General features: G+C 43.0%; 1 protein-coding gene across 1 annotated transcript in view; it reads right to left on the reverse strand.

Moving 5' to 3' along the window:
- Positions 1 to 25,896, reverse strand: part of LOC124594436 — an 822,371-nt gene that overhangs the window by 688,562 nt on the left and 107,913 nt on the right. The window contains exons 14-15 of the mRNA XM_047132812.1: positions 9,927 to 10,023; positions 8,246 to 8,436 (exon numbers count right to left, since the gene is read on the reverse strand). Coding sequence (XP_046988768.1) covers positions 8,246 to 8,436; positions 9,927 to 10,023 — 288 coding nt within the window. The remainder of the gene's footprint in view (positions 1 to 8,245; positions 8,437 to 9,926; positions 10,024 to 25,896) is intronic.

Below are 25,896 nucleotides of genomic sequence, written 5' to 3' on the forward strand. Positions count from 1 at the left end.
AACAATTTACGACGATGTCAAGCTACGTTACGTCCACTGTTATGGTTTCAAGAGATTTTAACTTAGTTTGTGACTCGTCCTCCCAGTTTAAATTAAAATGGTTAAAATGGCTCTGAGCACTATGGGACTTAACTTCTGAGGTCGTCAGTCTCCTAGAACTTAGAACTACTTAAATCTAACTAACCTAAGGACATCGCACACATCCATGCCCGAGGCAGGATTCGAACCTGCGACCGTAGCGGTCGCGCGGTTACAGACTGAAGCACCTAGAAACGCTCGGCCACTCCGGACGGCCCAGTTTAAATTAAAATTAAATGAAAACGACCCAAGAGATCGAAGACATCATCTCCAGCCATCTTAATAAACTAAAATAAACCACCCACCAAAGACTACAAAAAGGAGGAGGAACCATAAATTGCAGAGTAAAGTCGGACGGGAGTTGTGTAGGCTGCAACGAAATTGGTGTTCGATTGGTTGGCCGATAAATTGGTGCGTCTCGTTTCCAGTGTCAAACTGCTAAAGGAACTGGCAAACATTTTATCTTACACTAACTGAGTTATTGAGTTAGTACTATTGTAACAGAGTAGTCGGTACAGCGTTCGTCCGGAAAGGTCAAAAACTGATTTTATTCCTGGCGTATTGGCGACGCCAGCGTGATAGCGATGGTGGCGTCTGGAACAAACAACTCTAAACAATAAATGTGCATTCGATAAGTCAGTTGCGAGGAGGGAGTGGTAAGCAGTGGACGTGCAGTACACTGCGTCAACGTTGTTAACTCACAAATCGCAGAGGAGCCGCATCTCTAGATGAAGTGTTAAATAACCTCTCCAGAGAAAAGTGGTTAATTTCCAAGAATGACTGCCTATCGAACGCGCGGGCCCTTCAGATATACAGTGAAGCGCCAAGAAAACTGGTATAGTTATGCGTACTCAAACATAATGTAAACAGGCAGAATACGGCGCTGCTTTCGGCAACGCATATATAAGACAACAAGTACGTGGCGCAATTGTTAGGTCGGTTATTGCTGCTACAGTGGCAGGTTATCAAGATTTAAGTGAGTTTGAACGAGGTGTTATATTCGGCGCAGAAGCGATGGGACACAGCATCTTCGGGGTAGCGAAGAAATGGGGATTTTATCGTAAGACCGTTTCACGAGTGCTCCGTGAATATCAGGAATCTGGTAAAACTTCAAATCTCAGACATCGTTGGGGCCAGAAAAAGATCCTACAAGAACGGGACCAACGACGACTGAAGAGAATTGTTCAACGTGACAGAAGTACAGACCTTCCGCGAACTGCTACAGATTTCAATGCTGGGTCATCAAGAAGCGTCAGCGTGCGAACCATTAAGCTAAACATTATCGTTATTGGCTTTCGGATCCGAAGGCCCACTCGTGGTTCCTTGATAACAGCACGACACAGAGCTTTACTCCTAGCCCGGGGCCATTAACAACGACGTTGGGCTGCTGATGATTGGAAACATGTTGCCTCGACGGACGAGTTTTGTTTCAAACTGTATCGAACGGATGGGCGTGTACGGGTATGGAGACAACCTCCATGGAACCTGCGTGTCAGCAGCGGGTTGTTCAAGCTGATGGAGACTCTGTATTGGTGTTGGACGTGTCCAGTTGGAGTGATATAGGACCCCTGATACTTCTAGATACGACTCTGACAGGTGACACGTACGTAAGCATCCTATCTGATCACCTGCATCCATTCATGTCCATTGTGCATTCCGACGGACTTGGGCAATTCCGTCAGAACAATGCGACGCCCCACACGTTCGGAATTGCTACAGAGTGGCTCTAGGAACACTCTTCTAAGTTTAAACACTTCCACTGGCCACCAAACTCCCGAGACATGAACATTATTGAGCGTATCTGGGATGCCTTGCAAGGTGCTGTTCGGAAGAGATTCTACCCCTCGTACTCTTACGGATTTATGGACAGCCCTGCAGGATACATTGTGTTAATTCCCTCCAGCACTACTTCAGACATTAGTCGAGTCCATGCCACGTCGTGTTTCGGCACTTCTGCTTGCTCGCGGGGCTCTACACGATATTAGGCAGGTGTACCAGTTTCTTTGCCTCTTCAGTATATATCGAATGTATGTTGACCACATGAGTGGCCCTAGTTACGGATACCGTTCACAGCGTTTACTAGAGCAACGAAAAAAGACGAACGTTTACTAAGTTACAATTAATTACAAATGAAAGTAGAAAATTTATTTACTTTTCTCGTCAGTCACGTGTTCTTCATGCACTATTCGGAGTGGTACATTTTTCCCATAACCGGGGCACACACTTCCTATGTCATTCAGAAATATCGGGAGAGTATCAGGAGGGCCAATTTTTCCACGTAACGACAAGTTATGGAAATGTAGTTATTGGAAGATGTAGAGTTCGTTCCTGTCTCCTGGACGCCCCTCTCTTTTTATCAACGGTTTGACAGTGTGTGGACAGATCGACCGTCCGGTGACACAACCTCAACAGAATGATTCACAGCTTTCAGGTGTTGTATGACTTAATGCTCTCTGTTATCATTTTTGTGCCTGGCAATATGACGTGCTTTATCAGAGAAACTAATGTTTTCTTTCGCATTGAATTTACTCGAACTAGAATGCATTTGCGGGATACCCTTTCAATTCTGCCAAATACCCAAACACGTTCAACTTCTCTTCCCAACGGTCGTCAAAAAATGGTTCAAATGGCTCTGAGCACTATGGGACTCAACATCTTAGGTCATAAGTCCCCTAGAACTTAGAACTACTTAAACCTAACTAACCTAAGGACATCACACACACCCATGCCCGAGGCAGGATTCGAACCTGCGACCGTAGCAGCCTCGCGGTTCCGGACTGCAGCGCCAGAACCGCACGGCCACCGCGGCCGGCCCAACGGTCGTCCTCTCTGTTATTTCCTAGTAGATATATACGACTCGTCTGTTTCGACGACGTTGTTTTGTCTACCAATTGGAACACTTTGGTTCGTCACTGTGGCGTAACAGACTTCTGGAATTTTCTTCTTTGTAAAAACTCAGTGATTCGCATCATGTTTGAACCGAACTAACAATGCAGTTCACCAACTAACAACAAAGATATTAAGTTATTATTGATACTCGCCATCTTAACAGGAACAATAGCATCAAGTACCATGTTAGCTAACTGTGGGAACATGTTACACAGATATATTATCTATGAAATTATTGAAAAGTTTGAAGGACATTTTTTCAGAGAGCCTTATGTGACGAACATGGAACAGTGCACTTTTAGGAAATAAACTAAAAGCAATTAGAATTAAGCAACATACAAAGCGGATACGCCATTTTAAAGAGGAAACTCTCTACTGTATTAGTACGCAAGAAGAAAAATGGTTCAAATGGCTCTGAGCACTATGGAACTTCACATCTATGGTCATCTGTCCCCTAGAACTTAGAACTACTTAAACCTAACTAACCTAAGGACATCACACAATACCCAGTTATCACGAGGCAGAGAAAATCCCTGACCCCGCCGGGAATCAAACCCGGGAATCCGGGCGCGGGAAGCGAGAACGCTACCGCACGACCACGAGCTGCGGACTACGCAAGAAACCTAAGACCAGGTCGCTTTAAGTAAGTTACGAGAAAGGGCGCACACTAAAGCCTGAATGAGGATAGCCAGATCGGGATTTCGTTCATTTATTTATCTGACTTTATTCATGGATACACAGTTGTAACTGTCAACACGTACACTGTTTCTAGCGTTCAAAAGTTACTCTATTAACCATCAACATTTACGAAAAAATACACTTTTAAAAAATATAAATTTTAAATATAACTTAAAAACTGAACAAGATTTCTTCATTATTATCAAAAGGAAAAAAAGCTTCCTAATTTCTAAATAAAGAAGTAATAATTACAGTTTACTATACAAAAAATTTTTACAAAGTTACTTGTAGCTACTACTCTTTGAGATAGAAACAGTTACATTAATTACTACACATGATGACTGTAGCTTCTGTACAGGTCTACTGTCAAAATAAAAATTGTCAGCTAAAGTAAAATAATCTTATCAGAAATATAAGAACTGCCGTGTCATCTGTAGTAAAAGACCAGTACTGATTTTATGGAATGGTACCATGAGTTTTCTCAATTCTGCGAAGAACTCGTTCTTTATGCAATCAGATAAACGTACCGTTTGCATTTGTATTTTTCTTTTGATTACCACGACAATTTTCGGCCTCCAAGGCCATTTTCCAGTGGATATATGTCTATCGCAGTGAAAATACACAGACAGAAATCTATTGTGGCTGTTAAAAGAAAAATGAATGTGCAACTGATACGTTTGTGTAGTTGCAAATCAATACTACGACTGGGAAACCTACTCCACAATGCTCCATAAAATGGACACGAAATAACTGAGGCGTTCTCTGGCACAATGACTTAACTGAAACATATTGAGATCGAGATACAGAGTATATAACGTTTTAAACTGTTCTTTTATTCATTCCAAACACTTTAACGGGGGCTAAATTTCAGCCAAATAGTTGTACTGAAAGTTATGAAACTAAGGAAAGCGAAGTATGTGGCGTTCAACCCAACCATATTGTTTGCCCCTATTTACGTTTGATAATTCCCACCCCCCTTCTCACTGTATTATTTTAGTATCTTCCTTGGTCAAGTGATCTACGGTTTCGTTGTACAAAATGTCTGTGTGAGCTTTTATCCAAAGCATATCGACACATTTATTTCTTCGAAAGCATTCAATTACTTCGTGGGGTACGTCGATAACAAGTTTGCTGCTGTGTTTGCCCCCATTCTTATTCTTTGTGGCATTGAAATTCCTTTTCTAATCAGAAATGACGAAAATCCTTTCGTCGTTCTGAGTTATGGAGTATTTGATGGCTTTCATGACTGCCAATGCTTTCGTTGTATAGAAAGAGCTGTCATGGAAGTTTATATTGTTCGTGGCGGCCCATTCTTCACACAAGAAACCAAACCCAGCGTTACCTCCCGACGCGATGCTTGAACCATCTGTGTGTCTGTGGAGAGCTTAATTTTTCACCTACCAAACTCAAGTTGCTGCCAGTGTGTACGCTACAGTCTAAGTAGAACACTATAGCTGAACACGTGCAAAGTTGAAAAGGCCGTACATGTACAAGAAGTCACTTCTTTGATATGATACTTCTGGATAGAGTCTTCAATATAAAAAAATAAGTGGAGATCGATAAAATTTTCTGTTATCCAGAAGAGTGTGTAGCAATTCACATTTATTTAATGACTGAATGAAACATTATTGCAGTCCTTTCCAGTAAATATTTGCTGGCAGGCCGTTGTCGCCTAAAATTATAGGAATTTCCAGTCTCTACCAACAGCGCTTTTGTCAGAGTTGATATCATCGCCCCACGACAAATCTGGATACAGCTATATTGTAAAATAATTTACAGATGTATTTTTCGCTAACATTACAGTACACAATAATCCATACTATATCCTTGTCCTAATTAATGCCTTGTATACACTCAATAAAATGTAGGGATTTGCGCATTACCGAACTCTGATTAACGATTTGATGATATTCATGATAGGGAGACAAATTTTAATAGTGTTCTTCATCTGCGAAATCCAACTGAGCCTGGAATGGGACCACATTCCCAAAAACCACATTGGCATTTAACATAAAATGAATATTTTATTGCGTGAACATCACTAGTGGACACATGTCGTCTTGAAAAAATAATAACCGAAGACTTTTCAGAAATGATTTCAAGACAATTTGGGTGCGACCTGTCGTCTACCTCTATTACTGCCTCTATCAGAATTCCGATTGCGAAATCCTTTGTGCAACCAGTTCAGTATAAGTATATATTGCTACATACTGCAGTATTTAGCGCTGGGACGGACAGTTTCTTCGAGATCATGTATAAGAATGGGCTAAGTATCGATGCCTGGGCTAAGACTCTAGATAGTACCAAAATTCCTATATATTGGTTCTGATATCTTATATACATAGCTCTTTTCGAGAGAAAGGTACTAATACCATATATCCAACTGACTGACCAGATCGCCTCAGTTTTTCTAACTGGATGGAGACTTCGACTTTTCATAAGTCGATGTCCATTTAAGAATAATTATACTAGGAATGTCTTTTCTGGGAGAGGTGAGAGAAGGTCAATGAACAAAAGTATTGTCCCCCATTCCTTGACCTTCAGTAGAGCGAAGATGGGTCCGAGGCAGTAATTCAGTAGTTTCCAGCTACAGTTCAAAACTGTTTTTCCTACGTCTTTCAAGAACTTTCCGCAGAAAAGAAAAATGGAAATGCCGTGTGCTGAGGGCCTCCCGTCGGGTAGACCGTTCGCCGTGTGCAAGTCTTTCGATTTGACGCCACTTCGGCGACTTGCTTGTCGATGGGGATGAAATGATGATGACAGGGACAACACAACACCCAGTCTCTGAGCGGAGAAAATCTCCGACCCAGCCGTGGATCGAACCCGGGCCGTTAGGTATGACATTCCCTCGCGCTGACCACTCAGCTACAGGGGCGGACCATACAAAAGAGGACAACGCAATTGGTCTAAAAGCAAAAGGTTTCAATGTAGGCACAATAATTTGTGTAGTCCGTTCCTCCATAGCTTTTCCTCCTCCCACCGATTCAATGAATACCCAAAGAAGCAATTCCAAAGCTTCCGTGGGGTAGATTACTTACCATACCATTATTAACATAGTGCGATCCTGGAGACATCTCCGTAGAAGTTTTAATAGCTCTTTCCTATTAACGTTTATTGAATGGAGCTGTGGCTATTAATAAAATATCGATGTATTGGTTTTCTTCAGAAAATAGCGACATATATCGGTGACATTATTTTCACAGGTAAATCGCTATATCGATATCACAATGCCAATCTCGAGTACCGATATTTTTATTTTATATTATATTTTTTCGCAACTTTCGGCAAATATTTGAAACTGTTTGTTGAAATTGTAATAGAAAATAATTATACTTTCACTGTATGAAGGAGTCATATACTTTTTGAGCTTTCATCGCGTCCAGTCTTTTTCTTTGATTGTGTGAAGCAAGTATAGGTGGCGCGAAAGAAAAAGTCCGATTGCGCTGGGAGGTGGCGGTGTGAATGGAATAACAAAATTTCCGATGTGAAGTAATAGCCTACCAATTGCGTTAGAAAAGAATTTTTAACGCAAATAGTGCGCTATTTCTTCAGATCGATATTCTTGAAGAACAGTTGCTGACAATGATGAACAAAAATCTATATTCCAAATAACAAGAGTGGTCTCTGCCAAGGGCAGGGACGTGTGAGGGGAAATTATGACGTAATCGGCACTCGGTGCTACCAACAGAAACTGCAACGTTTAACTTCACCAAGCACCAACTGCTAGGCCGCTGGCGTTTGCAGAAGTGAAAAAAACACAGAGAAGTCGGCATGAAGTGTTCAAGACAAATCCGATATGTGATGAAACCGAACGACAGATCCATCTGACATCTTTTATTGTGCCACTTAGATGCAGTTACCATTGTTAGCAAAGTGGTTGTCGCCAAGAGTGAAAGTTCAGTTGTCCTTTCAATTCTTGCTCTAATGGGGATAAGCAGACTGCTGCCAGCTTGTTGATGTACAGAATATCGAATAAAATCAGCGCTGAAATATACAGCTCTGAAAAAGGCAGTATTTTAGTGCTGCCGATATTTTTGTAGGACGGTACGTTGATATTTTTTCCGTACATATATCGGTATTATTTCGAGATGTGTCGAGGGCCGACAAAAATATTCTTTTAAATATCGAAATATCTCATTCGCGATTCCAAAATGGAGCTAGAAGACAGTGACTGTAGTATGTTTCCCGTGGAATAACCATGGGGGCTTCAGGTAAGACGGAGGAATCGCTCTTGTCACGGATTATTCTAACCAAACAGGATCCACTACTGGAGAACCAACTGAACTAAGATTCTTTAGAGATCCTCTGAATGTTGCAATGTAGCGCCCTGTCCTGTGGTTGAGCAGTTTCATCAGGCACACTCTCCCAGACAGAAGATGGTTACCCACTTTGAGTGCAGTGTGCAACAGTGCAGCCCTGCTGTGGTGCAGTGCTCCTTGGTTGAGTAGCTGCTGCAATCACACACCCTCACACAGACAACAGCTGGAAACCTAGGTTGAGCACAGCATGCAGCAGCGCCGCCATGCTGGGGTGCGGTGCACTATGGTTGAGCAGCTGCAGCAAGCACACACTCTCACACAGATAACAGCTGGAAACCCACCTTCAGGACAGCGTGCAGCAGTGCTGCCATGCTGCGGTGCAGCGCGCTGTGGTTGAGCAGCTGCAGTAGGCGCAGCAGGTTGTTGTGATGCACTAACAAACCCCGCAGCACGCCGCCCAGGCACTCTGGGTTGGTGGCCATGTGCAGTAGCACCTGGAAGCTGCGTTCTGCCTCTAAGCACCGCGACTTCTCTGCAGACAGAACAGGTAACCAATCTCCTGCAGTAAACCACTCTGTAGGGCCAGGTGTTTATACAGTGTCTAACATACGACTAATTAATTTAATTAATAGCGAAACCTAACGGAGGTGGGAAGCATTTGATAACAGTAACAAAAAGTTCCAATGAACATGGATCCGAAAAGAGACGTTTAAGAGAGAATTGGAAATGTGTGGTTATAAGCTGCCACTGACTTCGGTTCGAAATATTGTCCTAGATAAGAGAAACGTACCTGAAATGCAACCTTTTCATAAAGTTTTAACTGTCGCCTTCAAACAGTGCTAATACCTGCGAGGCATACTATTTCCGTGCCAAATTTGGTTAAAATCGACCCATGGGTTTGGGAGGAGATCCTGACATACACTCATACACCCTGATTGATACATATAACAGATGACTGTATGTGATCCAGTTTGCACTTATGCTTAGTACGATTAGACTGGACATGAAACTTTGTGCCATCAGTGTTCTGGTGGGTGCAAGTTCTGGTGTCTGTACTGTTTTATTTAGTTTCTGACTTAGATACGTTTTTCATTGTGTATTTCTTTCTTTTTATATTCTTTGCAATGTCTACTTGTGTCTGTGACAGCAGTGAAATGCTTAAATGCAGAAGAAGAAAATGAAATAAATATTATATGGTCAGGATGAGAGTTTCACTGCAAACTTAATTTCCATGTTTTACACTTTCGAATCGATCCCAACAGCCAGTCTAGAAGCATCAGAACCTTCAATTCTCTTTTGATGCTCTGTTCTTCACAGTGAGAACGTGTGCTGTTACGTTCTTCGCCATTCAGAATTCTTTGACTACACTAGAAGCGTCTGCGTTGCTGATAGGCTGAGTTAAATGATGGTGTGTTGTTTCCATTAGCTTACATCAACTTTGCACGGATTGCTGCAGCATTGTTCCTCTTTTAGCGCTGAAGACCGGTTACCAGGCGATGCTCCACTTTATCAGTGGGCTGCGCTACTGTGTTTTGGTTGATCTAGCAGCGCGCTATGGTAGTTCAATGTGTACCAAAGTTACAGACGTTCACTTGCAATTCAGTAGATCTGTTTCTTCGAGGTGATGATTAAAACTTTACGATTACACTTCGCGTACCTTTACAATTTACCAAAGTATTATGTGATCATAATTAATGTGCAGCTACTCGCGGAGACCTAGTGTGGCTGTAATTATCGTATGGCAGCGAAACTTAGGAGATATGCTAATGCGTTGTTGGAGCTAATTTTTTCCCAGCGTAAATCGGTTGCGTATTAACACATTAGAATATCTACCAGCTTTTGCTGCCATACGACAATTACAGCCCACAATGGACGTCTGTGAGTAGCTGCACTTACATTACAAACATCCGGTAGTCCCGGGTTCTGTTGAATGTTGTTTCAAATATTGGCAGCAAACAAGGAGAACCTTCGGTTACATCGGTTTCCCGGCATAGACTGCAGTATTCTAGACAGCGAACTCACCCGTGTTTTGCGAGACGTGCGCCTGTCTGGCTTCGCGCCACGCTTTCCTCCTCGCGCGTCGTCTCGAGTCTTGCTTAGTCAGAGCCTCCGTGGTCTCCTGAAACACCAGAAGCACCAGATATTCCTTTACCGTTTAGATCAGGGACAAAAATGTTTATATGAGGAGGTTCAGCACAGTTGTTCCCCGCAATTTTTGAAAAGAAATAAGATGTAAATGGTTTCATTTATACTGGTGTACAGACTGCACGTAGGGGCAACGGATATAAAACACTGAAAACACATACGAGGGTCACTCCAAAAGAAATGCACACTATTTTTGTAAAAATAGTTTTCATTCTGCATGTGTGGAATTTTTACGGTGTGTAGATACATCCTTCCCACTTGTTTTCAAACTTAGTTCGACCTGTTCCCGTGAGTGGCGCCGTCACAGCACGTCTTCAAGATGGCTACTACACTTGACGTTCGTCAGAAGCAACGTGCTGTCATAGAATTCCTGTGCTGTAAAAACGAGACAGTGGGAAACATCCACAAGAGGTTGAAAAAGGTGTATGGAGATGCTGCTGTCTATCGCAGTACAGTTAGTCGGTGGGCAAGCAGGTTACGTGATGAAAGCGGGCACGGCAGTATTGAGGATTGTCCTTTCAGCGGCAGGCCTCGTACTGCACACACTCCAGACAATGTGCAGAGAGTTAACAAATTGGTGACTGCTGACAGACGCATCACAGTGAAAGAATTGTCACGCTACGTTGGGATAGGGGAAGGAACTGTTTGCAGAATACTGAAAGTGTTGGTGTTAAAAAAGGTTTGTGCCAGGTGGGTTCTCAAGATGTTGACAGTGGCTCACAAAGAAACAAGAAAAACTGTATGCAGGGAACTTTTGGAACAGTACAAGAACGTTGGAGATGAATTTTTTGGAAGAATTGTGACTGGTGATGAAACATGGCTCCATCATTTTTCACCGGAGATGAGGAGGCAATCAGTGGAGTGGCATCATGCAAATTCACCCAAGGAAAAAAAAAAAAAAAAAAAAATTGAAAACCACACGTTGTGATGGAAAAGTTATGGCTACAGTGTTTTTCGATTCCGAAGGAGTCTTGTTTGTGGACATCACGCTAAGTGGAAGCACCATAAATTCTGATGCATATGTGACGACACTGAAGAAACTTCAAGCTCAACTGAGTCGTGTTCAACCATATCGGCAAAAGCAGGATGTTTTGCTGTTGCACGACAATGCACGGCCACATTCCAGTCAAGAAACCGTGGAAGCGATCACAAAACTCGTATGGACAACACTGAAACACCCGCCTTACAGTCCTGACCTGGCTCCATGTGACTATCATCTCTTTGTGAAACTGAAAGACTCTCTTCGTGCAACAAGGTTTGAAGATGATAACTCCCTCGTGCACGCTACAAAATAGTGGCTCCAGCAGGTTGCTGCAGAATTTTACCATGCGGGTATACAGGCGCTGGTTCCAAGATGGCGTAAGTCAGTTGAGAGGGATGGAAATTATGTGGAGAAATGAAAATTTTGTTCCTAAAAGATGTGTGTTACAGAACGACGTTGAAAATCAAGTGAACAAAACACGACATAAGAAACGGGTAGGTTCTTCGCAGAAGCGGTGAACACAGAAATACATTGGAAAGGATCATGAATGAGAACGGACGAGCTGAATGACAGATGGTAAGACACCAGACTATAACATCCATAAGAACTGGGTCGAAGTGCTACTCTGAGAAATTGAGACCACAGCAGAGGATCTGTGAACGCATCAAACAAGTCAGAACGGTGATATCCTCCAGAAATACAAAATAAAATAAAAGAATGAAGAACCTAATTAACTTTACATCCATCCACAAAGTACATTACTAATTGTATTTGTAAGATTGATACTATGATGTTACTTATCAGAAGTTCAATGGTAATTGTTAATATATGAACAGGAATGAGCGAATTTATTTAGAGTTCTAGAACACATTTTATCTTTCCAAGCCGAAATGGACGTTGAAACTATAATAGCAATTACGCTCAGATAGAATACACGACAAAAGAGTGAAGGAACACTAAATTCTAAAAAGTCAATGGCGTTCTTACTCTACATCACATGTGCGGGGTGTGAACTCGAAACGAAAAGATAAATTGGGAGAAGTTGCTGACAGAGGAACTGAGAATTTCGAGATCATTTGAGTGTACACAAGGCTGATGAAAATTGTTAGTGTATTAAAGGCCTATTAATGTAAACTTGTATTTCTTTCATCAAGAGTACAACAATAAATCATACTACTAACTTCAATTACTTCTAGACATTTAGTCCTATAGCGAGGTTTGAGCCGATGAGAGCTCTTTTGAATGTTGTAGCTTGATGTAATGACTCGATTTATCAACCATAGGCTGCAAATGTTGCCGAAGGAATTTGATATTATTTAAATTGCACGATGAGACTCACCTGCTCATCATAAAACGTCGATAACATTATGAGCTGAGATTATAGATTCAGATAAAATTCCATTACATTTTCGCAACTACTTTAGTGTTAAAAGTATTATATTGAATTATGGACTAACCGGGCGATCTACATCTACATCTACATGGATGCGCTGCAAATCAGACTTAATTGCCTGGAAGAGGATTCATCCAACCACCTTCACAATAATTCTCTTTTATTCCACGCCCGGGAGAAACGAACACCTGTTATCGTTTCGCGCGAGCTCTGATTTCCCGTATTTTATTATGTTGATCGTTTCTCCCCATGTGGATCGGCATAAAAAAAATTATGATCGCATTCGGAGGAGAAAGTAGGTGATTGAAATTTCGTGAGAAGCTCCAGCTGCAACGGGAACCGCCTTTGTTTTAATGACGTCCAACCCAAATCCAGTACCATGTATATAGGAGCGGAAGGTTCCAAATGATTGGGAAAGAGCACAGATAGTCCCATCCTTCAAGAAGGATCGTCGAGCAGATGCGCAAGACTATAGACCTATATCTCTGACGTCGATCTGTTGCAGAATTTTAGAACATGTTCTTTTGCTCGCGTACTCGCGTATCATATCGTTTCTGGAAACCCAGGATCTACTCTGTAGGAATCAACATGGATTCCGGAAACAGCGATCGTGTGAGACCCAACTCGCTTTATTTGTTCATGAGACCCAGAAAATATTAGATACAGGCTCCCAGGTAGATGCTATTTTCCTTGACTTCCGGAATGCGTTCGATACAGTTCCGCACTGTCGCCTGATAAACAAAGTAAGAGCCTACGGAATATCAGACCAGCTGTGTGGCTGGATTGAAGAGTTTTTAGCAATCAGAACACAGCATGATGTTCTCAATGAAGAGACGTCTACAGACGTTAAGGTAACCTCTGGTGTGCCACAGGGGAGTGTTATGGGACCATTGATTTTCACAATATATATAAATGACGTAGTAGATAGTGTCGGAAATTCCATGGGGCTTTTCGCGGTTCAAAATGGTTCAAATGGCTCTGAGCACTATGGGACTTAACATCTATGGTCATCAGTCCCCTAGAGCTTAGAACTACTTAAACCTAACTAACCTAAGGACAGCACACAACACCCAGTGCTTTTCGCGGATGATGCTGTAGTATACAGAGAAGTTGCAGCATTAGAAAATTGTAGCGAAATGCAGGAAGATCTGCAGCGGATAGGCACTTGGTTCAGGAAGTGGCAACTGACCCTTCACATAGACAAATGTAATGTATTGCGAATACGTAGAAAGAAGGATCCTTTATTGTATGATTATATGATAGCGGAACAAACACTGGTAGCAGTTACTTCTGTAAAATATCTGGGAGTATGCGTGCGGAACGATTTGAAGTGGAATGATCATATAAAATTAATTGTTGTTAAGGCGGGTACCAGGTTGAGATTCATTGGGAGAGTCCTTAGAAAATGTAGTCCATCAACAAAGGTGGTGGCTTACAAAACACTCGTTCGATGTATACTTGAGTATTGCACATCAGTGTGGGATCCGTACCAGATCGGGTTAACGGAGGAGATGGAAAAGATCCGAAGAAGAGCGGCGCGTTTCGTCACAGGGTTATTTGGTAAGTGTGATAGCGTTACGGAGATGTTTAGCAAACTCAAGTGGCAGACTCTGCAAGAGAGGCGCTCTGCATCGCCGTGTAGCTTGCTGTCCAGGTTTCGAGAGGGTGCGTTTCTGGATGAGGTATCGATAATATTGCTTCCCTCTACTTATACCTCACGAGGAGATCAAGAATGCAAAATTAGAGAGATTCGAGGGCGCACGGAGGCTTTCCGGCAGTCGTTCCTCCCGCGAACCATACGCAACTGGAACAGGAAATGGAGGTAATGACAGTGGCACGCAAAGAGCCCTCCGCCACACACCGTTGGGTGGCTTGCGGAGTATGAATGTAGATGTAGATGTAGATTTAGTATACAATATAACAGCATTTACGAAGTCACGTAATTTCTAAAAGTGGATTTTAATAGGATGTAAGCAGCTGCCCGCGAAAAACGCCACAACTTTGGTGGAAGTTGTTTGTTTGGCAAAATACATAAAATAATGTAGCCTTTGTTAACGATTACGTTTGGCTCACTCACGTGACTACTGCCACCTGTTTGGGTGTGTGTGTTGCTTTTCGCGACTGAGCAACAGAGCACAACGCTCACAGAAAGCCTTACTGCCTCCGCAAGGCCAGGACGGCGGTTGCACTCCATCTGCACCGGAGAACAAAGCTGGCCGCCAAAGCACCACGGCCGGCGGCGGGTCGACAAGTTACCAACAAGCAAATCCTCTGGCTGTGTCTGTGAACTGTGATCCCGCGGACAAAGGAGGCAGCCCAGCTGCGTCCCGTCCGCGCAGAAACCGCCGGCTGTCCGCTTCGCATTGTGCCGACGGGCGATTGTGAAGGTGGCTTCGGCCAACAGCTGGCCTTGCAACGACGCGGAGAAACGTAACAAATGAAATACTCTTCTCCTAAAAAGCTATTGAAAGTGTGAGGTAGTATCTGAACGTTAGCGGCGATTTCGTATCAATGAATTAAACGTGAAAGTTTGCCATACGAAGTTACCTAAATCTTCTTGTTGTCACAGAATGACACGAGAGAAATATCGAGTATTTAAAAAACAGCAGTCACAAATTCCTACAGGGGGTTGAAATGGCCCCTTTCCAGATGTTTTAATAAAATAAGCTAATTCGTTAACTTTTATGCACTGGCTTAGCATATCGACCAAGATTTTGTGCATTTACAGATACAGTGAAAAAATAAAATGCTAGTCCTCTTTGGATCAGTCTTCAGGGTGATTCTCGATGTCCTCGGGCTGATAGCAACGAGAAAACTAGCAACTAGTCTCTTTCAGAAATCACTGAGATACGAAGATGAAAACTTACTGATAACAGCATTTTGTGCTTCAGCCATCCACTTTATCCTATTTCAAGACACTTCCAAACACCTTCCAATAACGAAACAACTGCCTAGCAAAGAGCATGTAACCACAACACTATATACCATATGTTACTAGACACGAAGTACGACTGAGACACTTTCTGCACAAAGAGCTAGTATTTATAGTAAATTTTATTGTTCTACGGCCTTCTGGAATAATGCTATCAAATTAATAATATACATATTGCATATCCAGTACGTACAAAAAGTGAAAATGAATGAATAAAGTGCAGTTTTGGTTCTAAAAGTTATGAAAATCGTTCTTAAGATGGTAAAAAGTTTAAATAACTCCACAACAACAAAAAAAGTGTCCAAAATTGTATACGTTTTATAAAACTTCCATCTTTACTCATATGACAAAATTTTGTGTGAAGTTCCATACGCTTTTGGAACTAGGTGATGGACTATTAATCAGTGAATAATACAATACTGCTGAATACACCATGAAACAGATTTGTAAATTCCTAAGTACATGTGCTTTATTTGAAACTAATAATTATTAAATCGCATTTAAATTGCATGTTTTTGTCATGCTAATGTTCTTTAAAGTTATTTTTGCAACCTGTTTTAGTGTATAATTAGTGGGTGGTTATTACCTTCGGATTCCATGTTCGGTTGTCTAACTTTATAAACACAATTTCAATTTAATTAATTCAACAATTTAGGTTAATGGATTGAGTACCTCATTTGAAATCTGGATCACAACTGGTATCATAGCTTCATTAGATCAATTTCCCCTGGTTATGGTCTGTTACAAAGCACAATTGGTGAAAAGTAGGAGAAAAGCACCTTTATGTCCGGAAATTAACACTCGTTGAGATATGGGCCACTCCACTTATAATGATTAGTATTCGAAAGTATAGGCCGTAAATTACCACAATACGTAGGCTTACGTGTGGACAGACGAAAACAGTCGAGAAATCATGGAGGTGACGCGTCAGGATCGCTTCACTATCAGTATATCTACAGGAATTGTTGATGACAGGCCATGTATTTTACCATACAGACTAACATGTGCTTTGTTCCGTCGAATTTTACACCATGAAGTATCTGCGCTATTGGGGAACGTTACTCTTGTAGAAAGTAAACGACTGTGGATTATGAATAGGACACCAACCCTTTTTCTACGGATCGTGTGAGAGTGCATCACAGCAACGTATCTCGGGCACCGGAATGGTCGACGAGGTTCATTAAATTGGCCTCCCCGTTCACCAGACCCGAATAAATTTAATCTCTGGCTATGAGAAATTGGTATACGCCCAACATTATAAGAGCGTGTGTTCAGTGCATGTGGCGCAGTCCGAATGAAATCAAGTGTGTCTGAATAGTGCGTGATTCACTGCGAAGGAAGACTGAAGGACGTCAGGATGCGTGGTATGCATGCAGCACTGCCTACTTCTACATAACAGACAGCTGGGAATGATAGGAAGGGATGGCGCATATCTCAACAGGCATTGGTTTCCAGACATAAGACTGTAGGAACTTCTAGTTTGGCCAGTAACTCACCTTCCCCAAAGCAATACATGATACTTTTCTTTAAACACCCTTTGTAAGTCACCCTACAAGAGGGCACTATGTTAGTTAGATGGTGTACATTGGTAACACACATTCATGTGGCTGTCCACCGTTGAGTTATGCTTTGGCAGGAATTAGTGTGTGTGTGTGTGTGTGTGTGTGTGTGTGTGAGAGAGAGAGAGAGAGAGAGAGAGAGAGAGAGAGAGAGCGAGAGAGAGAGAGATTGTTGGTTATTTGCGATTAGAGCAGAAAAATGGTTCGAAGGTGAATGTCTCATAAACTTGGTTGAAACGAAAGGTATAAATCGTACAAAACATGCATATTTAACAAAAGGTAATATACACTACTGGCCAATAAAATTGCTACTCCACGACGTGCTACAGACCCGAAATTTAACCGACAGGAAGAAGATGCTGTGATATGCAAATGATTAGCTCTTCAGAGCATTCACACGAGGTTGGCGCCGGTGGTGACACCTACAACGTGCTGACATGAGGAAAGTTTCCAACCGATTTCTCATACAAAAACAGCAGCTGAACGGCGTTGCCTGGTGAAACATTGTTGTGATGCCTCTGTAAGGAGGAGAAATGCGTACCATCACGTTTCCGACTTTGATAAAGGTCGAATTGTAGCCTATCGCGATTGCGGTTTATCGTACCGCGACATTGCTGCTCGCGTTGGTCGAGATCCAATGACTGTTAGCAGAATATGGAAACGGTTGGTTCAGCAGGGTAATACGGAACGCCGTGCTGGATCCCAACGGCCTCGTATCACTAGTAATCGAGATGACAGCCATCTTATCCACATGGCCGTAACGGATCGTGCAGCCACGTCTCGATCCCTGAGTCAACAGATGGGGACGTTTGCAAGACAACAACCATCTGCACGAACAGTTCGACGACGTCTGCAGCAACATGGACTATCAGTTCGGAGACCATGGCTGCGATTACCCTTGACGCTGCATCACAGATAGGAGCGGCTGCGATGGTGTACTCAACGACGAACCTGTGTGCACGAATGGCAAAACGTCATTTTTTCGGATGAATCCAGGTTGTGTTTAGAGCATCATGATGGTCGCATCCGTTTTTGGCGACCTCGCGGTGAACGCACATTGGAAATGTATATTCGTCATCGCCATACTGGCGTATCACCCGGCTTGATGGTATGGGGTGCCATTGGTTACACGTCTCGGTCACCTCCTGTTCGCATTGACGGCACTTTGAACAGTGGATGTTACATTTCAGAAGTGTTACGACCCGTGGCTCTACCCTTCATTCGATCCCTGCGAAGCCCCACATTTCAGCAGGATAATGCACGACCGCATGTTGTAGGTCCTGTACGGGCCTTTCTGGATACAAAAAATGTTCGACTGGTGCCCTGGGCAGCATATTCTCCAGATCTCTCACCAACTGAAAACTTCTGGTCAAAGGTGGCCGAGCAACTGGCTCGTCACAATACGCCAGTCACTACTCTTGATGAATCGTGGTATCGTGTTGAAGCTGCATGAGCAGCTGTACCTGTACTCGCCATCCAAGCTCTTTTTGGCTCAATGCCCAGGCGTATCAAGGCCGATATTACGGCCAGAGGTGGTTGTTCTGGGTACTGATTTCTCAGGATCTATACACCCAAATTGCGTGAAAATGTAATTACAAGTCAGTTCTAGTATAATATATTTGTCCAATGAATACCCGTTTATCATCTGCATTTCTTCTTGGTGTAGTAATTTTAATGGCCAGTAGTGCATTTAAAGAATACAAATTACGAGAAAAGTCAAACTTAAATGTGAGATAACTCAAATAAGCACATAAATTAACCTCTTTAATTGTTACTACCCTTAAATGATAAGATAAAGAATAATTTACAGATAACAGAAAAAAATGGTAGAAGCAAACCTCAAACTCTTTATTTCTACTCACTGAACTTTAATTTCCTGTCTTTCACAGCTGCTCATTGTTCAAATGGAATATCATCAGGCATAGGTTACAAACCAAATTTTCTTTGGATGTCAAATCAAACACCTTTCAGCCATATAGTTTCCAAACTTATTTTATTTGTCTACCAGTTTCGGCGATTTACTACGCCATCTTCTGTCCCCTGACCGAGGTGTAGGATGATTCCGCCTCGGTTCTGGTAAAAACAGGGGCCAGCTCTCTTCAATCATCCAAGACAGTTGAAGAGATCGCTATAGCAGCAGAGATCTACCAATACCAGTATTGCTGGCCCCTGTTTTGACCAGAACCGAGGCACAATCTTCCTACACGTCGGTCAGGGGACTGAAGATGGCGTAATAAGTCGCTGAAACTGGTAGAAAATAAAATATGTTTGGAAAGTAGACGGCTGAAAGGCGTTTGATTTAGGATCCTGTGTCGAATAGCCAAGTCCCGCAACCATCTCTGACAGATGGACGTACAGAGACAGATTTACTCTTTCCTCAACTATTATTTCTCTTTCACGTAATACCGAGCGAGGTGGCGCAGTGATTATCACACTCGACTCGCATTGGGGAGAACGACGCTTCAATCACGCGTCCGGCCATCCTGATTTAGATTTTCCGTGATTTCTCTAAATGGCGTCAGGCAAATGCCGGGATGGTTCCTTTGAAAGGGCACGGCCGACGTCCTTCCCCATCCTTCCCTACTCCGATGAGACCGATGACCTCGCTATTTGATCTCTTCCACCAAATCAACCAATCTTTCACGTCCTTTGACTTTTCTAACTGTGATCTAGTTTCTGTACAATATGTAAATGACCTTTCGACCACTGTAATTTATTACTGCTACATTCAGAATTTCAAATCCAATCAATCCTGACCATATCTTTCTAAATATAGCAAAGAAGTACACGAACGCTCGCTTTTCTTCAACCTGCCTTTTACGATAAGTCGTAGGCTCTGTATTGCCTCGTGTGTTCCTACAATTCTCCGGAACCGAAACTGATCTTCCCAACGTCATGCTTCTGTTTCGGCGTTCTGGAGAAATGTAGGAACACACGAGGCAATACAGAGCCTATGACATATCTTAAAAGACAGGTTGATGAAAAGCGAGCAGAGGTGTACGGCATTTCTTTATTTAGAAATATTTGGACAGTGTTGACTGGGATTTGAGCTTCACAATGTAGCAATAATAAATTACAGAGGGCGAAAGGTCGTTTACATCTTGTACAGAAATCAGACAACAGTTAGAGGATTCAAAAGACATGAAATAGAATCAGCACTTGAGAAGAGAGTGAATCTGGTTTGTAACCTAAACTTGATTCTATTCCATATGAACACCGAGCAGCTGTGAAGAAAAGGGAATTAAAGGTCAGGGAGTAGAAACAAAAAGTTTGAGGTTTGTTGATGACACTGTAATTCAGTCAGAGACGGTAAATGATTTGAAAGAGCATCTGAGCGCAATGAATAATTTCTTGAAAGGAGGTTATAAGGCTGGCATCAACAAAAGTAAAACAAGGGCAGTGGAATACAGTCAGATTAAGTTAAGCGATGCAGAGGACTTTATGTTAGGAAATGAAATACCGAAAGCTGTAGACGAGGTTTGTTATTTGGCAGCAATCTGATTGACTATGGCTGAAGTAGAGATACAAAATGCAGACTGGCAATAGTAGGATAAGTATTTCTGAAAAAGAACAACCTTTTAATCCTGATTGTGTATTTCAGCCTCAGGTAGTATTTTCTGAAGAGATTCTCTCTTTTTTTTTTTTTTTTTTTTTTTTTTTTACAGCCGGCCGCGGTGGTCTAGCGGTTCTGGCGCTGCAGTCCGAAACCGCGGGACTGCTACGGTCGCAGGTTCGAATCCTGCCTCGGGCATGGGTGTGTGTGATGTCCTTAGGTTAGTTAGGTTTAAGTAGGTCTAAGTTCTAGGGGACTTATGACCTAAGATGTTGAGTCCCATAGTGCTCAGAGCCATCTCTTTTTTACACTTCAGACAAGACAAGGACAGACGCTTTTAAAAGTGGTGCTACACGTGACTGTTGAAGATCAGATTGACCATGCACTTAGCTGATTTGTGGAGTAAAGTAATTTACAAATGGCTCTGAGCACTATGGGACTTAACATCTGAGGTCGTCAGTCCCCTAGAACTTAGAACTACTGAAACCTAACTAACCTAACGACATCACACACATCCATTCCCGATGCAGGATTCGAACCTGCGACCGTAGCGGTCACGCAGTTCCATACTGAAGCGCCTAGAACTGCTCGACCACACCGGCCGGCCAGTAATTTACAGCATAATTTGATTAGAGAAAGGGGGCCATTCGATAGTTAGTTTCGATATGGAAGGAAGTGTGGTGGGCAAAAATTTGTAAAAGGAGATCAATGCTTGAATACAGTAAGCAGGTTGAAATGAGAGTAGTTTGCAATAGTTACGAAAAGGTGCAAATGCTTTCAGTGGATAGACTAACGTGGAGCACTGCATAAAAACAATCTTCGGACTGAAGACTGCAGCCACACAATGTGAAAGTGGTCACAGACACCATGAAGGACTTCATTGTGAAATGCAGGGTGAACAGGCAGATTTAGACATAGACTAAGCACCAGGAAATTAATTACTTGTTTATATGAATCATTACCAGATGGTCATGGGTTTTTGCAACTATATGAAGTACAGATGGGACATGAGAAAGAAGTACTACAATGATTGTGGCACTCTGCAGGCTACTAGCCGCATTGACAAAGAGAAGTGGAAAAAAGCCTATGGCGTGCTGTAAGGAATCCATGCATCTATGATGAGTAGTTCGTTAGACAGGGAGCAGAAACTTCTTCCGGACCCCAACGTCTTTGCCTGAAGCTTGCTGAATATGTTGCTATGCAACAGGAACGGCAGATCATCGTAGCATTAATGCTCTGGATATATAGTGCAATAAAAGATTACCTCGAATACCTTGGACAGCACATCGAACTAACGAATCGATCCTGAGGCAGCTGGGCATCAGAACAAGACAGTCGACTTTTGTCAATCAAAATTAGTTGACAATTTTGGTCAGAGAGAGGAAGCACACCATTACAGTGGATATACCAAATTAAGAACTTGACCGGGATGGGCTTGCAGTAAGCAGACATGCCCAAGACAGGTCGTCAGGGAGTTTAGCACGTGACGCCAGTACACCCTTGCGTATTGTTACACCAAAGGGAGAGATATAGGTATGTACGAAATTTTTAAAGTAAACTTGTAATTTAATTTTTTCTTATAAGCTCACAATAACGGAAGTAGCGAACCCCAATAACAACAGTGTTTAGACATTACAAGTACACTTAATGGCCGGCTGGGTGGCCGAGCGGTTCTAGGCCCTACAGTCTGGAACCGTGTGACCGCTACGGTCGCAGGTTCGAATCCTGCCTCGTGCATGGATGTGTGTGATGTCCTTAGGTTAGTTAGGTTTAAGTAGTTCTATGTTCTAGGGGACTGATGACCTCAGAAGTTAAGTCCTATAGCGCTTAGAGCCATTTGAACCATACACTTGAGAGGTGGCAGAAGCCCCCTCTCATATTTCTATCTTACTCTGAGTAATTCGACTTTCCTCTCTAATTGCATGCGGTGAAAAGTTGCTATTCTTTCACACGCGGACTTCTCACGCAGCGTCTCTCGTCACCCGGGTGGTCCGGTGGCAGGCGAGTTCCGCTGAGCTTGAACGGGTTAAGCCGACGGGTGTGAGGGAGTCGAGTGGATGCTTTACAGAAGCCGACATTGTCATAAGAGCGGGAGCGACACGCCCAGATGCGCCAGATGGGGCGGCTGGGCTAGAGATTCCGTTACTTCGCAGAAATTTTGTGAAAACCGTTTCTGGCGGGCTACCAGCGAGGCGTGGGAATGACTTGTGATTCCAGGCAGTCTTGGCGGACAAATTCCCGCGTTTCCTGCAAAATTGTAACTGTGATTGGCTTGCTCAGGGCATAGCTCCGTGACGTAGCAAAATCGGCGCAGAAATTGGCGCCAAGAATCTCCATTGGTGGAATGGTAGTGCTTCCGCAGTAGAGTGGAATTTTCCGCCGGCTTTCGAGTTGCTGATTGGAACGTTTAACCACGGCCACTGTCGTGGGGGCGGGAATGTTCTGTGGTCGGCTTGTATGGGTACTCTTGAGAGAGTCGGCTCTCGCCTTTCCGTCGGAGTAGGTTACAAGATTGAGCTCTCGCTGCCCTGGACACCCTGCCTTCCGTTGGCTGTCTAATATACTTTTATTTGATTGTAACTGTTTAACTAAGTTGCTGAAGTTTCGACTTCAACGTAACTTTCCGAGTACAGTTGGCAACTGAGCGTTCTGCGTACAAGCGGCCTATGTTGTCTGTCTTGGACAGTTTTGGCTAAAGTTGACTGTATCGGAGTTACTGTGTGACTTCACTTGTTAAAATCAATCACTGTACCGTCAGTGATTGTGTGGCGAGCCTTCTTCGTCTCCCTCAGAGGCACATTTGTATTGATAAGAAGTCTTTAGTCTGGAACAACCAGACCAGGACAATTTGTTTCGGGCTATACTCGCGACATTATCATCACCACGACGGGACGTCGAAGCAACCAGCAATCGTTTACGGTACATCAGATAGTGTCCTTGCAGTAAAGAAGTCAGCTTGGTAATGTATGTCCGCAGCACTGGCAGATTAGGGAATTTGCACTGTGATAATCAGAGCTCAGCAGAGCGCGCCTGTTCGTCTTTTCTAACTCTGTTCTGTCTTGGGTGTTCATTGTCTGAATTATCACTACCGTAACAGCAATTGATGTTGAGTTGGCTGGGTGTTTCTCTTAAGATTTGAGTTGTAAGGAATTGGTTCCACATACCACTTGGTCATAAATGTCACAATCTAGTTTATGGACTTCACCTTCACAGCATTTATTTGAGTACCCAATTTGATGTTTTGTAAATGTTTCGTGTGTTTTGCTTATTATTTTGAGTTCAGTCATAATAAATCAAATTGTTATTTTGGACAGAACTTTCATTCTGTTAATCGGTAGAGCAACCCTTTCATTTCTCACTACGTTAATGAAACTTCCCTTAATTTCTATCAAATTAAATTATTGCAGGTGCCAAACTGTTTTCTACTCCACTTGCAGGGTCGATTACAGTCAGTTCGCGTTTCTTCTTAATCCATGTGCAACAGCAAAAGTAGGAGTTAGAAAAGGGGGGGGGGGGGGGCTTAAAGCATCATTTCCATATGAAGATTCGAGAAAAATTTAGTGTTAAATACACTGCTAGCCCTGGCACCTCGCACACTTAATGGAAGTCAGAGGACTATTCTGCAAAAAATTTCGTTAATAGCTAAGTCTGGACTACAAATTTTTCTACTACAGCTTAATATAGAATTTTTCTACTGGTAATAATTTTTGACGTTATTTTCGAGGTCACTATGGAATAACAGTGATCTTAGTTAATATTTAAGTGAAAAGCATTCCAAATTGCCACCGAGTGGTACCCACCACTAAGTGTAGTTCGTGAGAGGTACCAGTCGGTCATACACAGCAACTCTGTACACCAGCTCCTCAAGTCATCTATAGAATTGGTCTGACGATATTCCCATAGGCCGCACCGGTAACCGGAATAAACAATAACAATTCATTGCGATCTGCACTGCCTTTTATTAAAATAAAAACTTTCCTTACGATTTTGTCATATGACAGGGCTAGTCGAAGAGAAGAGTGTAAGAAGAGGTAGCTCGAATCCCCGATAAGAGAATCGGATGTTGTGGTAAGTTAGTACAACCCATCGACATTCCACACACTGCATATACGGTACCTCACTGTCGAATGTACGAGCTGAGCATGATGAATCTTTCATATCTACCAAATGAGTTACCAAAACAACAGAAAATTATAAATACTTCATATTCGATTCAGTTCAAATTACAGGTTTAATCTGCCAATACAGTATCTGCTGACGTGCAGCGCATCGCTATAGAAAACACGAAATAATGAAAAAAATATTTTAACAAAATAAAAAAAAAGGGAATTCAACAACCGCCCGCCCGCTGACAGGGTGTAGGCTGAATGCACACACAGGCTGTTGTTCTGTGGATCGACACTGGTGAGCCGCGCTAATTCCAGCGCTATTCAGGCTCCGGGATTGTTCGCAGCCGATAACGCCGTGTCAACGAATCGAAAAGCTACGTCCAGCTCGGTTAGCTGATGTGTATGTGACTGCGCGCTCTGAAAGGGAGGGTGAGATAGTGGGTGTGGGATAGGGGCGAAGTTCGCGAGAGAGAGACAGAGAGAGACAGACATAGAGAGAGAGAGAGAGAGAGAGGAGAGGAGCAGGAGGGAGGGGGGGGAGAGGAGTGTCCGGGTTGGGGCAATGCAATCTCGCCGGCAATTACAACGAGCCAGGCCCGGCGGGTAGTTCGGTCCACCCAAATTAGGCGCCGCTTCTACCGCCGGCTGCGGGCCGGGAGGCGCCCGTAATGTGATAAAAGCAAGGCGACCAGCGATGAACTTGGCCAGCCCGTTTGCGATCGGCTGCCCGATTTGCCTCTACAGAGCGAAAAGACTTATTTGTGGCAGCCGTCGGACCCGAGGCGGAGATCCATTTCCCGAACTTTGCGGCTCGCCTCGCAGGGTCGAAAACAAGGGCGCCCGAGCAACTATCTCTAGACATTCCACGGAAATTACTAATTTCTAGGTACATTAAACGCGTTAAATGAGCGTTCGAAGTTACTGACATTTCAGAATTTCAAATAGGAAATCGTGCTCATTAATGAATGTCTGATAGATTATACGTAGCGAATATTATCCTAAAGGTGGCTGTGTATCCCGAAACCTTTCGTCATCGAAAAATGTTCAGTGATTACATGCTATTGACTTACAATACAGACTTATCTCTTTCTCTTTGCCACGTTACAATCGACTGTCTTCTTCCTTTTCCTGGTGCCTTCACCCCGTGGTTATTTTACGGATATGGCCTGTTTAATTTAAGGGGTTGCCGGATCCCCTTCCTGTCACCACACAGTGGTCCAACGGACATAATACTGGCGTTCCGACTGCCTGAGTGTAGAGCTATTGCCGGCCAGTGTGGCCGAGCGGTTCTAGCATCAGTCTGGAACAGCGCGACCACC

Source organism: Schistocerca americana, chromosome 2 (genome assembly GCF_021461395.2).
Source record: "Schistocerca americana isolate TAMUIC-IGC-003095 chromosome 2, iqSchAmer2.1, whole genome shotgun sequence".
NCBI lineage: Eukaryota > Metazoa > Arthropoda > Insecta > Orthoptera > Acrididae > Schistocerca > Schistocerca americana.